Here is a 14,911-nt window from a genome sequence, read left to right on the forward strand (position 1 = left end):
TTATGGGATGCCAGGAATTGAACCCAGGTTCATCCCAGGTCAGGCAAACACCCAACTGCTGTGTATCACTCTGGCCCCTTATTATCCCTTCTGAGCCTGATAATTTGTAGATGGATCAGTATACTATATAGCTGACACAAAGTTCTGGAAGACCATTACTATGGAAGGCAGTGCTTGGTTACTTCTGGCTCTATCGCTCCTGGCAGGCTTGGGGGACCATATGGGATGCAGGGGATTGAACTTGGGTCTGTCCTGGGTCGGCCACATGCAAGGCAAATGCCCTACTGCTGTGCTTTCGCGTTGGCCAATGCTAACATCATTTTTGTTTCGGGGATACATCTGGCTATTCTCAAGGGCTTATTCCTAACAGTGCTCAGGGATCACTCAAGACAGGATTCAGGCAATTGCATGGGGTACCAGGGATCGAATGGTGATTGGCTGTATGCCCTGCTCACTGTACTATTTTTCTGACTCTTGTCATTTTTGTGGATCTATGCAGGCATTGTGAACATACCTTCTCACCTGTAATTTTGAGGTCTGGACTCTATTATAGGACCTAGCATGACTTATTCATTCTAGGGCCTATTTAGGGATGGCTGCATGTAAGACTTGACAAATGTCTGGATTTATTTCAGAACTACATTAAGAAAAACAGTTCCTTATTAGAGATGGGAAATCAGAGCCTTTAGTAGTACCTATAGGTAATTCAAACCCTATTAATAGTTGTAAATCATATGTAAGGTTGTCTGGTAGTAGCCTGTATGCTGCCTTAGCTATATACCTAGTGGTCTTCCCTTGGTGGAGGCTGGAGAGATAGTATGGGATAAATCACTTACCTTATACACAATCAGCCCTTGTTTTTTTTTTTGTTTGTTTGTTTTTTGTTTTGTTTTTTGTTTTTTCGGTCATACCCGGTGGCCATCAAGAGTTACTCCTGGCTCTGCACTCAAAATCACTCCTGGCAGGCTCAAAGACCATATGGGGTGCCAGGATTCAAATCTGGGCCTGGTAAGGCAAATGCCTTACCACTGTGCTATTGCTCTGGCCCCATCAACCCTTGTTTGATCCCTTGCAGAGTATGCAGTTCTGGAGCATAGTGAAGAGTGATCCCTGAACACAGAGCAAGAAATAAGCCCTAAGCACAACTGACTGACCTAAAAAACAAAAGGAGGAAAGGAAGAAAATTTTAATGGGTCAGGGATGTGGCTCAATGATAGAGTATGTGCCTTGTACTTTTATCAGGGCCAGATTTAATATTTAGTGCTAGGAGAAAAAAAGCACTTTGGTACAGCTAGAAATATATTTTAGAATTAATGGGTGTGTGAGGTCAGGGTTTGATCCTTGGCACTATTAAAAAGGTGGTGGTGGTGGGGGCCAGATCGAGATAGCACAGTGGCAGGGCTGTTTGCCTTGCACATGGCCACCCGGGATGGACCTGGGCTTGATTCCTAGCATCCCACCTACCAGGGGAGATTTCTGTGTACAGAGCCAGGAGTAAACCTTGAGCGCCACTGGGTGTGGCTCCAAAACCTAAATAAATAAATAAATAAATGAAAAAAGTGGGGGGTGTACTTAAGTTAATACAGTGATTAAGGTGCTTCCTTTCGATCAGCCATGGTTCAAATGGTCCCTCAGCACCGCCAGGGGTGACTAAGCACAGAACTAGGATTAATTCTGTGATGCTCAGGGGACCATGTGGTATTGGGGGTTGGACTAAGGTTAGCCACTTGCTTAACCACACTTTAACCACTGTACTGTCTTGATATCATTACTTAAAAAAATATTTTGGGGATCACCCCTACAAGTACTTGAATAGTGTTTCCAGTGGTGGTCAGAGAATTATGTGGTGGTAGGCAATCAAATCTGGGCCTCCTAAATGTTAGCATGCATGCTGGCCTGATGAGCTATCTCTCTGGACTAGACTTTTTTGTTTGTTTCTTGGGCCACTCCCAGAGGCACTCCTGGATTACTTATGGCTCTGTGATCAGAAATAGCTCCTGGCAGGCTCGGGAGACCATATAAGATGGCAGTGAAGAACGGGGATCAGCACATACAAGGCAAACGCCCTACCCGCTGTGCTTTGGCCCTTTTTATTTTAAATTATTATTGCAGTGAGTTGAGCTCCATCCTACTGTTTTCAAGAGTTACTCCTGGCTTTGTGTTCAGGGGTCACTCCTGGCCACGTTCAGGACCATGTAGTGCCACAGATCAAACTGGGGTTGGCAATGTCATGCAAGTCAAGACCCTTAATCTTTAGACTATCTTTGATGCAGTCTTTTTTTTTTTTTTTTGTGGTTTTTGGGTCACACCCGGCAGTGCTCAGGGGTTACTCCTGGCTCCATGCTCAGAAATTGCTCCTGGCAGGCACAGGGGACCATATGGGACGCTGGGATTCGAACCGATGACCTCTTGCATGAAAGGCAAACGCTTTACCTCCATGCTATCTCTCCAGCCCCGATGATGCAGTCTTTTTTTTTTTTAATTCTTATTTACTGTTTGTAGCCTCAAATCAGCCTGACCATTTTATGTAGTCCATTCCAGACCTGTAGTCTTACTGTAGTATTCAAAGGTATATGCTTAGAGTACCAGAGAAACAGTATAGAATTAAGTTAAGGGGCTTGCCTTGTATGCTTTGCCTTATATGACTTTGGTTCAATACCGCCCTCAGCATTACTGTTATGACCCCACCCCCAAATTTTGTTGTTTACAGAGGAGCTAATTAGCAGTCACTCTTTATTTATTTATTTATTTATTTATTTATTTATTTATTTATTTGGTTTTTGGGCCACACCCGGCAGTGCTCAGGGGTTACACCTGGCTGTCTGCTCAGAAATAGCTCCTGGCAGGCACGGGGGACCATATGGGACACCGGAATTCGAACCAACCACCTTTGGTCTTGGATCGGCTGCTTTCAAGGCAAACGCCGCTGTGCTGTGCTATCTCTCCGGGCCCAGCAGTCACTCTTGAGAGCAGGGCTTACATTTTTCTACTTGTGACTGACTCCTTGCTTTTTTTCCCTAGCAAAATGCTTATGTAGCTGGTGTGTGGGTGTGGTGTATGTATTCACATATATAGTTGTTATGCAAAAACTCACTAATAATATACTTTATTATTTTTGTTTGTTGGTTTGTTTTTGGCCACACCCGGCGGTGCTCAGGGGTTATTGTTCCTGGCAGGCTCTGGGGACCATATTAGGATGCCAGGATGTCAGGAATAGAACCCAGGTCTGTCTCAGATCGGCCTCGTGAAAGGCAAATGCCCTATTGTGCTATCCCTCAGGCCCCATTAATTTTTGTATTTATTTTTCTTTTTTTGTTTTTGGGTCACACCCAGCAGCGCTCAGGGGTTACTCCCAGTTCTCTATACTCAGAAATCGCTCCTGGCATGCTTAGGGGACCATATGGGATGCCGGGATTCGAACCACCATCCTTCTGCATGCAAGGCAAACACCTTACCTCCATGCTATCTCTCCGACTCCTCCGGCCCCATTAATAATATATTTTTTGTTTTTCAGAGATTAAATTACATATTTAATATGTAATATTCAACTACACATTACAGATTAGATTACATAGTTTTATTTTTCTGTATTCTCATGTAGGACATAGTAGAGACTCACCTCTATCCCCACAGTTCATTAATAATATACTTTAAAGAAATTTATTTAAGAAGATTTAAAAAGAGTTACGTTATCCAGGGCCAGAGCCATAGCTCAGCACATTTGCCTTGTACATAGCTTACTGGAGTTTGATCCCTGAGTGCAGGGAGCAATTTTTTTGTTTGTTTGTTTTTTGGGGGCCCCACCCAGTGTTGCCCAGGGATTACTCCTGGCTCTGTGCTGAGAAATCTCTCCTGGCAGACTCAGGATCATATGAGATGCTTGGGATTGAACCCACGTCTGTCCTGAGTTGGCCACGTGCAAGGAAATGCCTTATCTCTGTGCTGTCAGTGAGGCCACATGCCAGGAGTGATTTCTCTCTTTTTTTTTTTTTTTGATTTTTGGGCCATACCCGGCGGTGCTCAGGGGTTACTCCTGGCTGTCTGCTCAGAAATAGCTCCTGGCAGGCATGGGGGACCTTATGGGACACCGGGATTCGAACCAACCACCTTTGGTCCTGGATCGGCTGCTTGCAAGGCAAACACCGCTGTGCTATCTCTCTATCTCTCCGTATGCCAGGAGTGATTTCTAAGTGCATAGCCAGAAGTAACTCTTGAGTACCTCTGGGTGTGCCCTCCCCCCAAAATGTTATGTTACCATATGTAGGTTATGACCCTTAGTTTAAGAAACTAGATAGGACTGGGCCAGAGTAATGATGGTTAAGGTACTGTACTTGCCTTGCAGGCAGCCAAGCCAGGTTTAGTTTCTGGCACACCTGGGTCCCTGAGTATAAACAGCCAGCCAGGAGCATAGCCATAAGCATAGTCCTATCCCCAGAGATAGGAGAAAGATTTGCTGGAAATTCTGAGCTGGAGGAGAAAGCTTAGAAATTGCTACTTTTTCTAAGCTTTGTGGCTAAGTGTTTTTGACTGGAGAATTTCTTAGCTCAGTGAAAGAATTTGGGTTAAGGGTTTCTTTTGGATTCCTTGAATACAGGCAGGGCATGTGAGTAGGGCCTTAGGAGTTAAACTTTCTTTTTCTTTTGTTTGGGGCCACATCTAGCTGGTGCTCAGGGCATTACTCCTGGTTCTGTGCTCAGAAATATTCCTGGGGGGGGGGGTTTAGGAACCACTTGGGGTGCTGGAAATCCTAGGTTGGCTATGTATAACGCAAGCACCTTATCCACTGTACTATTGCTCTGATCCCAGAAGTTACACTTTTCTTCTAGAATTTTAGATTGGAAAGATTTTAGCTGTGAAGAGGACGGTCATCTCCCATTGTGTGCTATTTTTAAAAATCATTTAACTTGCTGGAAATAGATATTTGGGTGTGATGGTAATTCTTAAAATATCCCAAATAGGGGCCAGAGCGATAGTACAGTGGGCAGGGCGTTGGCTGACTTGGGACTGACCCAGGTTTGATCCCTGGCATCCCATATGGTCCCCTAAGACTGTCAGGAGCGATTTCTGAGCGCAGAGCCAGCATTAACTCCTGATGGCCGTCACGTGTGGTTCCAAAATCAAATAAATAAATAAAGTATTTCAAATACAGCTAGTCTTTAGAAATTTGGATCTTTCACAAATAAGGTTTTTGCAAGCTCTTTTTCCTTTCAGGTAGACATAATTATCTTACTGAACATTTTATTTTTATTTCTCTCTGATGACTCAGCACTATCAGTGTCGGGTCTCAGCTTCCTATGCAGGCTGAAGGGTGGGAGAAAGGAATGGAAAGATACAAGTATGCTATCTCCAAAGTAAATAAAGATATAGATACTTGGTTTTTTGTGTACCCAGCAATGCTCAGCACTTATCCTGCCTCTGTGTTCAGGAATTACACCTAGTGATCTTGGGAAACTATGGGGATGTAAATATTCAAACCTGGAGCCTCATGCAGGGCAAATGCCTTCCTTACTCACTGTTCTATCTCTCTGACATCTCCCCTGCCCTCACCAACCCCTGTAGATTCTTGAACCTTTCACATAATAGAGAAAAGAATGTCCATAAGACCTGAACCATAGTTCTGTCTCTTTATTAACCTCAGGGATTTTGGATGCCTATCTTCTCCCATGCTTACTTGTTCTTTGTTTATTTTCAGTGGATATGCTGCTGATGAAATCACTCACTGCATACGTCCTCAGGACATCAAGGAACGCAGAGCGGTCATCATCCTCAGGAAGTAAGTGCTCTGTTGTATCTGGAGGCCTATCCAGAGAAATTAGGTCTGCATCCCTGAGAATTTGACTTCTCTGTATCAATGGCATGGCAGTTTGAAGTTATAAGGGAATAGATTGCAAGATTTCTTTTTAATTTGAATTTTGTAAGGATTAAAGCTGTTTTGCCTTTTTATTCTCTATGTTCTATAGCTATAGGGATTTTAGGGCTAAGTAAATTTTGCTCATGCATTCAGTGTTAATGAGTACAGTTGAAATAAAACTAGAAAACACTCTTCACCAGACTTTTTTCACTTATCCTCATCTTTTTGGTTCTTATCACATGGACTCTTGATAATTTTTTATTTGATTTGGTTTTAAGCCATACCTGGCTATGCCAAGGGATCACTAGTGGTGCTCAAGAGACCATATGGACTGCTAGTGATTGAATCCAGGTCAGCCACATGCAAGGCAAGCACCCTATCATTTGTGATATTTTTTGGCCCCAATCTCTTGATGAGAGAATAATCCTGCTTCTGGTCTCCTCTTTATGAAAGTTAATTTTGGAGGGAAGGGGGCCACATCTGGTGGCACTCAAGAGTTATTCCTGACTCTGCAATCAGAAATTACTCCTGACAGGTTCAGGGGACCATATGGGATGCTGGGAATTGAACCCAGTTTCATCCCGGGTCGGCTGCATGCAAGGCAAATGCCTACCACTGTTATCTCTCTGAACCAGGAATTAATTTTTTTTAAATACTGTATTGAGATCAGGGAGGAGGCTTGAAAGGCTGAAGTGCATACTTTGCATGACCCAGAGCAACACCAGGAGTAACCTGAACAATGAATTGGAAGTACTTATTCCTGTTCCAGCATTTCCAAATATGCCCCCAAAAGAAAGAAAAATTCATTTCTTTTGGGTCCTCATAGCAGTGCTTAGGCAACCTGAGTCACTCCTGGTGATATTTAAATTCACTTTTGTAGTGCTTTGACCAAAGATGGTACATGGAAACCATCAGGGGTGCACACAGCACCTAGATCAAATCAAGGATCTAGATTTATATTTATATTTATAGATTATTTATAGATTTTGCAGCCTGCAGTAAAAATGTTTGTGCTTGTGAGCTGGAGAGATAGTACAGGGGCTTTGTATTCTCTTCAGCCCCAGATTTTTGTACTTTTGGGGCCAGAGTAGCCCCTTACAGCAGGTAGGCCACTTAGCTTGCATGTGACCAGCCTGGCATCCCATATCATCCTCCAAGTTCACTAGGAGTGATCTCTAGAGAGCACAAAGACAGACAGAGAGAGTGGGGGGGGGGGGGAGAGAGGAAGGGAGGAAGAGAGAGGGAGGGAGGGAGAGGAGAGAAGCCAGAGTTTTTACTTTAAAGTTGGTATCATGTATGGCCCCAAAACAAAAAAAAAAGATGCTTAGATTTTAAGGGTCATTAGTGTGTCTTTGCACAAGGCTCACATGGTTTAATCCCTGACATACGATAAAATCTCCTGAGCACCAAGAGGAATAAACTCTGAGCACTGCTGGATGTAGCCAAAAACGTGTTTTTTTGTTTTGTTTTGTTTTTTAAAAAAGGGGGGGGGCAAAGAGATAGCACATCAGATCCCTGTATAGTCCCTAGAGCACCACCATGAATAACCCCTGATTGAACAGCCAGAAGTAGCCCTTGAGCACCATCACCAGGTGTGTTCAATAAACCCATAAAGAAAAGGGAAAGGGGCCAGAGAGATAGCATGGAGGCAAGGCATTTGTCTTGCATGCAGAAGGACGGTGGTTCGAATCCCGGCATCCCATAAGGTCCCCCATGCCTTCCAGGGGTGATTTCTGAGCACAGAGCCAGGAGTAACCCCTGAGTGCTGCCAGGTGTGGCCCAAAACCCAAAAAAGAAAACCAGTATTTTGGGCCAGACACTCCAGACACCTGGAGATGTGGGTGGCAACATTGGTGTATGCTTGGCTGACTCTGTCTTTGGATGAGATTACATGCAAATGGTGAAATACGGGTTTCGTACCTTACCCTTTCCTCACAGTGCTGTCTTCTCTCAGGATCAGGTAGACTTCACAAACTGCTGAGTGCTAGGGACTGTTGTAGCTCAGGGTCAGTCAAAAATGGGATGGAAGACCCTGGAGCATATGCATAGTGGATGAAGCATTTATATGTGAGTGATTGAATAAAGGTTGCTAAATTAAATGTTTATTTGACCATTTGAGCCAAGGGATCTTAGTGGTTACGGATAGAGACTCTGTCTGAAATCTTGAGTCTGAATGAAAGAACTCATGGAGTTAGTAGAATGCTTTCTAGTTGAATAGAATGTGGTTCCTTGGAATACTGGTGGTACTTAGTGTTCATGTATGTGGCATCATTGTTTCTTACGATTGGAGGCTGGGGTGCACTTGAGAGACCTCTCAGAAGTGGAATCTTTGGCATGTACTTTAGTGTTAAAATTGTTACAGGATCATAGCCAATAATGGGTGAGTGAGAACTTGAATCTGGGTTTCCTGGTGCTGTCTTGTGATCACTTGTACCTGACCCTTTTCTGGTGTGTCATTTACCTATGACTTTAGGAAACTAATCTGCTATGATTCATATACAAAGTTTTTCGCTTTTGCTGTGCAAATAGAGTACTGATTGGGAAGAATATTTTCATTCTTGGGGGAAGGCTTTGGAGGCTGTACTGGCTGCCTTTGATAAGAATGTTTTTTAAGGGGTGGTAGTTGGTAGCTACACCTGGTTGTCCTCAGTGTTCCCTTATGCAAAGCATGCACTCCAGTCAGCCCTTTGAGCTATCTCCAGATACTCTAGTGGAGGGGTAACAACTTTAAGAGAAGGTGTGTTGTGAATGTGTGTGTGTATGGGGGGTGTGTGTAATCAGGATGTATGTGGCCACATTTCTATCAGGTATGGTTACAGTTTAAAATTCTGATTTACAGAAGTGTTTCTCTCTTTGTTTTTGGGCCGCACCCGTTGATGCTCAGTGATTAGTCCTGGCGATGAGTTCAGAAATCGCCCTTGGCAGGCTTGGGATCATATGGGATGCCAGGATTTGAACCATCCTGCATGCAAAGCAAACACCCTACCTCGATGCTATCTGTCCAGTCCCTTGTTTGCTTTTTAAATTATTCTCTTTCTGATGAATTTCCCCCAGAAGGTAGCAGAGATGATACTATATGTGGAAGAAAACAATACACATTCTTTACTTTAGGCCTCTGTGGTAAAGAAGGACCAGTCTCTAGTCTCCCCACCCTTCTAGTAGTACTAAACCTTGGTGAGGAGTCACCACCACTGCCCTTAGATGCCTAGGCAGTCCATTTGGATAATTAGTACAGTAAGTGTTGGATCATTCTACAGTGTGATGTGTGGAAGCTGTGCCTACCTGGCAGATGTGTTGGTGTTTGCCTGCCCTAGGATATGTGGACCATACTGAAGCATAGATTTTTTTAGTGGCTCTGCTGTTCTTGCCATCTGTCACTGGGCTTTCTCAGCCTTCAAGTATTTTCTTGCTTGAACATGTTCACTTCTTAGGGACCTTTCTGTTAGCTTAGCTATATGATTATGGAGTAAGAACTTTCCTCTGTAAAGAGGCCAAAGTCATAGCATAGCGGTTAGGGCATTTGCCTTTCTCATGGGCCACCTGGGTTCAATCCCTGGCAACCCATATAGTTTCCCAAACCTGCCAGGAGCAATTTCTGAGTGTAGACAGAACCAGGAGTAACCCATAAGTGCTGTTGAGTGTACTCCGCCCCCCAAAATAAATTCCTTCCATAATGGTACAGACCCTCATAACTTCAGCAGTGTTTGTCTCATTTGGTCTGATCTCAGTTACCTGGTCTTCTCAGTACAGCGCAATTATGAGATCTAGAAAAAAAATGAGTGTTCCATCACCACTTTTTTTTCTTTAAAGAATTGTAGCCTTGGGGCCGGAGAGACAGCATGGAGGTAAGGCATTTGTCTTGCATGCAAAAGGACGGTGGTTCGAATCCCTGTATCCCTTATGATCCCCCGAGCCTGCCAGGAACCATTTCTGAGTGGGAGATAGCTCAATAGACAGACGGAGCCCATACTTTGCTTGTGAGGGCCCTATCCTCAATACAGGGCATCACATGGTCCCCTGAGCACTGCTACAAGGACAGAAACAAGATTAGCTCTCAGGGGCCTTAAAATAACAACAACAAACACTTTAGCGGTTTCCACCTTAGCGTTCAGAACTGAAAGAAGCTCCAGAGTCATTCATATTTATTACTCCTTTGGTTAAATTAGGATTTCTTAAACTTTCCTCTTTTTGTTTTTTGGGCCACACCCAGCTGTGTGCTCTGGGCTGCTTTTGGCTCAGGGGCCTCTCCCTCCGTAGATGGTACTGAGGATTCCAATAGGGATCAGCCACATGCAAATACTTTTTCTCTCTATGACCTTTAAACTCCTTTTTGCCATCCCTTTTTGCCTAAGAAAGCATCACAAGGGGCCAGAGCAATAGCAGAGGAGTAGGGCGTTTTACCTTGCATGGGGTTGACCCAGGACGTACCTGGGTTCGATTCTGGGTGTTCTATATGGTCTCCTGAGCCAGGAGCCATTTCTGAGCTTATAGCCAGGTGTAACCCCTGAGTGTCACCAGGTGTGACCCAAAAACAAAAAAGAAATGCAGCACAAATGAATGCTGCCTGCGACACCTTGAATTGATGATTTTTTTTTATTTAAGTGTTTGAGAATTTATTTAAGCATAATATTCCACAGCTTTTGTGTCCCTGTGTGAGAAAATAGAATAGCATTTATTCGGGTTTCTCCCCTCCCCCCTCCTTTCTATAGGCCTGAGCTAGAGAAATCTTTCTACTTAGGTTTTCTTAGAAAGTATAATACTAATTTGGTGCCCACCAGTGGGACCCTCAGATCTTCAACAGGTGTAGTAGATGTTTCTGATGATCTTACAAACGAGGTAGGGCTACTACCTAATGTTTAGGGAGAGCCCTGGAATCTTTTCAGGGGCAGCAGATCTCTGTTGTCATAAGTTTTCAAGCATAAATATTCCTGTTGCCTATCCCTAAAACTGAATTTAAAGAAGGGTCTTACAGTAATTAACAAGATCAATTCCTAGTTGAACCTGGAGAAACTGAAAAAGAGCAGAGGCTTCTGTGTTCCCTTGGCCTGGCCAGTGTAAAAATTGGTCTTAATGGGCCCACATTCACACTAGAGGTATTGCCAACCTTACACATTTTTCATATACAGGACAAGATTAGATGCACCCCGGTTGGAAACAAAGTCCCTGAGCAGCTCTGCGTTACCACCCAGCTATCCTTCAGATCGCCTATCAGGAAACAATCGGGACCCTGCTCTGAAACCCAAACGATCCCATCGCAAGGCAGACCCTGATGCTGCTCACAGGTACTCAGCTTGGGACTTTAAATGAAAGCCAACAAAGCTAGTCATGTCTGGTTGCAGGGTGAACATGAGTGAGGAAGTCTATAGTAGGTGACATAAGAGTCTGGCATTAGTAGGAAGGCAGTAGAGGGAAAGGCAAAAAAAAAAAAAAAAAAAGTCTGGCATTGCTCACCTTTCCAGAGTTTTTGTCTGATTCTCTATGCTGGTAGTAGTCCTACTTGAGCAACTGCTCCCAGCATCAGGCTGAAATTCTTGACAAGTGAGAATGATTTATGGCCTTTTCATGACATTTCTTAATTGAGTCCTCCCCAGAAGAAAAACTCCTATGGATTATACTTTGGTGTTAGATGGACAGCTCCCAAGCTGGAAGATAGTGGACCAAGGACCCATTTCAGTAGGTTTGGGGAAGATTTCTAAACATTAGCTGCCTTTATTGGTATCTTGGGACACCAAACTCAGGCAGATCCCATAGGATAATGAGGAAAATGGTCTCAAAGAAACATCAAGCTAAAGTGAGCCATCCACCAATAAGGATCAGTCTCAGTGTAGTGGTAGGATATCAGGGCCTTATCCTGCCTCTCTTGAGTAACTCTCCCATCCTTCCTTTCCTTGTAGGCCTCGAATTCTGGAGATGGACAAAGAAGAGAACCGACGTTCAGTACTGCTGCCCACACATCGGCGGAGGGGTAGCTTCAGCTCTGAGAACTACTGGCGCAAGTCTTATGAGTCTGGTGAGGACTGCTCAGAGGCAGCTGGCAGCCCTACCCGAAAGGTGAAGATGCGAAGGCACTGAGGCCTGTTGTACCCTCCTGGGAACTCTGGTTTTCCTCACTTAGCTGCCCCTCCTTTTGTTTTGAGGATTTTGTTTCTAGATTTTTTTTTTGTTTTTGTTAATTTTATTTTTATCCTTATATATATTTTTTCCTTGGTTTATTGCCTGTTAAGGCCGAAGAACAGATTGGTTGGGACCTGGTCCTCGTATTCTTGGTTTTTCTCCTGAATGGAAAAGCTATTGGCATCTATAGGGGACAGAAGCTCGTGCTGGAGTGGCCAGTAGATGTGTGGGGACAGTCATCCTCGAGTGGGCTGTGCCAGGTTGGGTTTATTTAAAAGCAACAAAATGTTTTAGTTAAGCAATTTCTTGTTTTGCTTTAAATGTAAATCTCTTGGTGTTATAAAGGAAGTTCAGTCTCTTACCCCTGCAATGAATGATGTCTGCATTGGATTGCGGTTTCTTGGGCCTTGTAGGCTCATCAGAGGCCTGCTTTCCCACCTCCTACCTGCTCTCTAGGCCCCCAGAGCTCAGAGAGACACTTTCTTCCTGCAGTAGTCTTAAGGATGAGTAGGCAAGATCATAAACAATGCCAGCCCCAGAACTATTGCTGAGCCCTGGGCTTTGCCACACCCACTGCCCTACTCTTTCCATGCTGAGGGGCTGGCTACAATAGTTCTGACTTGTGTCTTTGCTGGGTTGGTCTTTCAAGCACAGGCATGGAATTGTATGGATCAGTTAGACTTGCCACGTTGGGCCAGTTTTAGGAATTGTTTCTAGCTACAGGGACTGTGTCCTAAGTCTAACATTTGGGATAAGAAAAATTGTTGTGGTGTGTGGTAGGATTTTTATTTTATTTTGAGTTTAATTTTTTTTCTTTTGGTCTCCTGGCTTTTTCCTTTTCCTTTCCTTTCTCCTACATTCGCTGGGCCTTGTGTCATCCTCCCTTGTCCCTCCCCCCCTCAGGATGGCACCCACTCTCTCTGTTTGCCTGCAGCATGCATCTAAGGCCAGAGCTCAGGCCTGCAGATTGGGTAGGAGTCTCCTCCACCTCAGGGGTGTGGGAGCTGGGGAGGGGGCTTTAAAAATAAAGGGAAAAAATAGGTAAAATTTTTTGGCAGTTTCCACCTATTCAGATCCTCAAAGACTGCAAGGTTTTGCTGATCTAGATTCATTCTAGGAATGTCTCCTTGTCAGCCAGGGTCAAGACGCAGGCCTGCTGAGAACAGAGGCCCTCCCAGTCCCCAGGCTGCCATCGTGCCAGGGGACCTTGTCTTACAGAGGCCCAGGCCTGAGGCTGCAGAACTCTGGGGCAGCCACCATCAAGAAGCCCTTCTCAGGGGGCAGAACTCTTTTTGCCAGCGTGGATTCCTCAAGTTGGGACTGCAAAACTAAAGCAGTTGCAATTTTATTTTTTTTACAGCTTTTTTCCCAAAAATGATTTGTAGTTGTGTGTGCAGCACTTTGCCCTGATATGTGTGCTCTACAATAAAAACCAAATCTAATATATTTTGAAACAGTTGTCTGATACTGTCATAAAGCAGGGATTACTGTTGATTCTTTACTAATCTCTTAATATTGTTTTCCTTAAACATTGTAGGGGCCAGGGGGTATGTGTTGTTCACTGCATGTGTTCATTGCACACCGAAAAAACAAAGGACTCCAAATGACCAGTCTTTGACATGAGCCCATTTTTCCAGACTTGTGCTGAGGACTGCAAATAGAATTACCTGTTTTCTCTCCCCTGTTCCAGGGATGATAGATTTCATAAACTGTGTATTCAGATACCCAGTATACTGCTGGCGTAAAGGAGCTAGGATCATACCCTGTTGAGTTTTGGAAGCCTCAGCTCAGCTTCCAGTCGCAATTGAAGAGGTTAAGTTCAAGAGTAAGAGGAACAGTATTAACAAAGGCAGGAGAAAGTCTAGCCTTTGTAGATGATAGACAAGTGGTTTTATAACAATTGAGTCAGAGGGATAGTACAGAGAATAGATGAGATACTTACTTTGCATGTGGCCAGCTCTGGCATGCCTCTAAGCACTGCAAGGAGTGACCCTTGAGCATAGTTAGGAGTAAGCCCTGAACACTGCTGGGTATGACTCCCAAAACGTTTATTTTGTAAAATTAAAAAAAAAAATCGGGTTGGAGAAGATGGCATAGTGGTGGAGCTTTAGCCTAGCACGCAGCCGACCCAGGACTAAGGACAGATGGCATTTCGGTCCCCCAAGCCAGGAGCGATTTCTGAGCACATAGCCAGGACTAACCTCTGAGTATCACTGGGTGTAGCCCAAAAACAACAACAACAACAACAAATAAAAACCAGGGCCTGATATTTGTCATTAAACCTGATACATAATCAACTAATTTCTCACCTTTGGACAAATCATGTTAATTGGAACGGATTGTATCATCAATATTTTCTCCCAAAATTTCCTTTTTGGGGGAGTTGGGGGCATGCTTAGTTGTGCATAGGCATTAACCCTAGCTCTGTGCTCAGGAACCATTCCTGGTGACTCGAGACCATAGGATGATGGGAATCAAACCTGGGTTAGCCGCATGCAAGGCCTTACCCTCTGTGCTATCGCTCTATCCCCTTCCTAGATTTTTTTTTGGATTTTGGGCCACACCCGGTGTTGCTCAGGGGTTACTCCTGGCTGTCTGCTCAGAAATAGCTCCTGGCAGGCCCGGAGGACCATATGGGACACCGGGATTCAAACCAACCACCGAACCAACCACCGTTGGTCCTGGATCGGCTGCTTGCAAGGCAAACGCCGCTGTGCTGTTTTCTCCAGGCCCCTTCCTAGATTTTTTTAAATCTAGACTTGTGCTGTTTAATATGGCAGCTACACAAGGCCGGAGAAATAGCACAGCAGTAGGGCATTTGCCTCGCACGCAGTTGATCCAGGACAGGCAGTGGTTCAAATTATGACATCTCATATGATCCCCCAAGCCTACCAGGGGCTAATCTGAATGCAGAGCCAGGAGTAACAACCCCTGAGCACTGCTGGG

General features: G+C 44.4%; 1 protein-coding gene across 1 annotated transcript in view; it reads left to right on the forward strand.

The window, feature by feature from the left end:
• ALKBH5 (alkB homolog 5, RNA demethylase) overlaps positions 1-12,326 on the forward strand; it is a 30,479-nt gene extending 18,153 nt beyond the window's left edge. Inside the window, exons 2-4 of the mRNA XM_049776918.1 lie at positions 5,693-5,773; positions 10,978-11,133; positions 11,746-12,326. Coding sequence (XP_049632875.1) covers positions 5,693-5,773; positions 10,978-11,133; positions 11,746-11,923 — 415 coding nt within the window. The 3' untranslated portion in view covers positions 11,924-12,326. The remainder of the gene's footprint in view (positions 1-5,692; positions 5,774-10,977; positions 11,134-11,745) is intronic.
• The last annotated feature ends 2,585 nt before the right edge of the window (positions 12,327-14,911 follow it).

Source organism: Suncus etruscus, chromosome 7 (genome assembly GCF_024139225.1).
Source record: "Suncus etruscus isolate mSunEtr1 chromosome 7, mSunEtr1.pri.cur, whole genome shotgun sequence".
Taxonomy (NCBI): Eukaryota; Metazoa; Chordata; class Mammalia; order Eulipotyphla; family Soricidae; genus Suncus; species Suncus etruscus.